We start from the raw sequence: 1,090 nt of genomic DNA, 5'->3' as shown, positions 1-1,090 counted from the left end.
GAAGGCTGTTCTTGGCAGCCTTCCTACCTTTTATTTCTCACTGTTTGTTGCTCCTACAGGTGTTATCAAAAAACTGGAAAGCATAAGAAGAAGATTCCTTTGGGGAGGTGCGGAGGAGCAAAAGAAGATCAACTGGGTGTCATGGAAGTTTGTGACTGCTCCTAAAGAGATTGGCGGCCTAGGGTTGGGCTCTCTCAAGGTACTCAACCTCTCACTAATCACAAAGTGGATTTGGCGGCTGAAAGTGGATAGCTCAGGTTTATGGAGTAAGGTTATTAAGGGTATCCATAATCTCTATAATAAGCCCACACAATATATATCCAAAAAGACATTACCTGGAATTTGAAATCGGATAGATGGAGTACAAGATGAGCTAAAACTGTTTGATATCGACATGGAAGAAATAATGATGAAAAAAATTGGATCTGGAGAAGAGACCATGTTTTGGCTTGATAAATGGATTGGAGACTCGACCCTAAAGACATCCTTCCCAGAGGCATACAATTTAAAATGTAACAAACACTATAAAATCAGTGACCGTCTCCAAAATGGATTTATTAACTGGGAATGGAAATCAGCACCAAGAACTCCGGAGCTGGTTAGTGAGATTAACTTGCTTGCTTCCAGAATTAGAGACTTCCAAATTGCACAGGGCAATGATAAGTGGGTGTGTACATTATCTAGTGATGGGATATTCCATGTTGATAGGCTTAGAATACAAATTGACCGGTGGAACTTGCCAACGCTGGAGACCCCATTAAAGTGGATACATGAAATTCCACTGAAGGTGACTTGCTTTATGTGGAGGGCAAACCTGGAAAAAATCCCAACTGCATGCGCCCTTCTCAAACGAGGTATCCAACTCACCTCCCCCATATGTTCATACTGCGAGAATGCAGAGGAGGATGCATACCATGTGCTCTTTCGATGCCCAATGGCTGCAAAGGTGTGGGAATGGGTGCTTAGCTGGTGTGACCTCCCTAATGTACATTTCGAATCTGTTGAGGAGCTATTGAAGTTCACAGCGCATTGGGGAACATGTGAAAAGAAAAGGAGAAATTTAATTAGTATTTGTTACGGGACGACATGA

The 1,090-nt window shown here is 42.4% G+C and overlaps 1 protein-coding gene across 1 annotated transcript; it reads left to right on the top strand.

Annotated features, from left to right (window-relative positions):
• Nucleotides 1–394: 394 nt before the first annotated feature.
• Nucleotides 395–1,090, top strand: LOC145095412 (uncharacterized). The gene has a single exon (XM_079033303.1). The coding sequence runs from the start codon at nt 395–397 to the stop codon at nt 1,088–1,090; it is 696 nt and encodes a 231-aa protein (XP_078889429.1).

Source organism: Lactuca serriola, chromosome 3 (assembly GCF_051521515.1).
Source record: "Lactuca serriola cultivar US96UC23 chromosome 3, Lser_US96UC23_V15, whole genome shotgun sequence".
Lineage (NCBI taxonomy): Eukaryota > Viridiplantae > Streptophyta > Magnoliopsida > Asterales > Asteraceae > Lactuca > Lactuca serriola.
The sequence above is the reverse complement of the archived record's forward strand: the minus strand, read 5'-3'. Positions and strand labels throughout refer to the sequence as shown.

Bases quoted from the DNA above. Each gene is read 5' to 3' on its own strand.
- LOC145095412 (XM_079033303.1), top strand. From the start codon at position 395: ATGGAAGAAATAATGATGAAAAAAATTGGATCTGGAGAAGAGACCATG.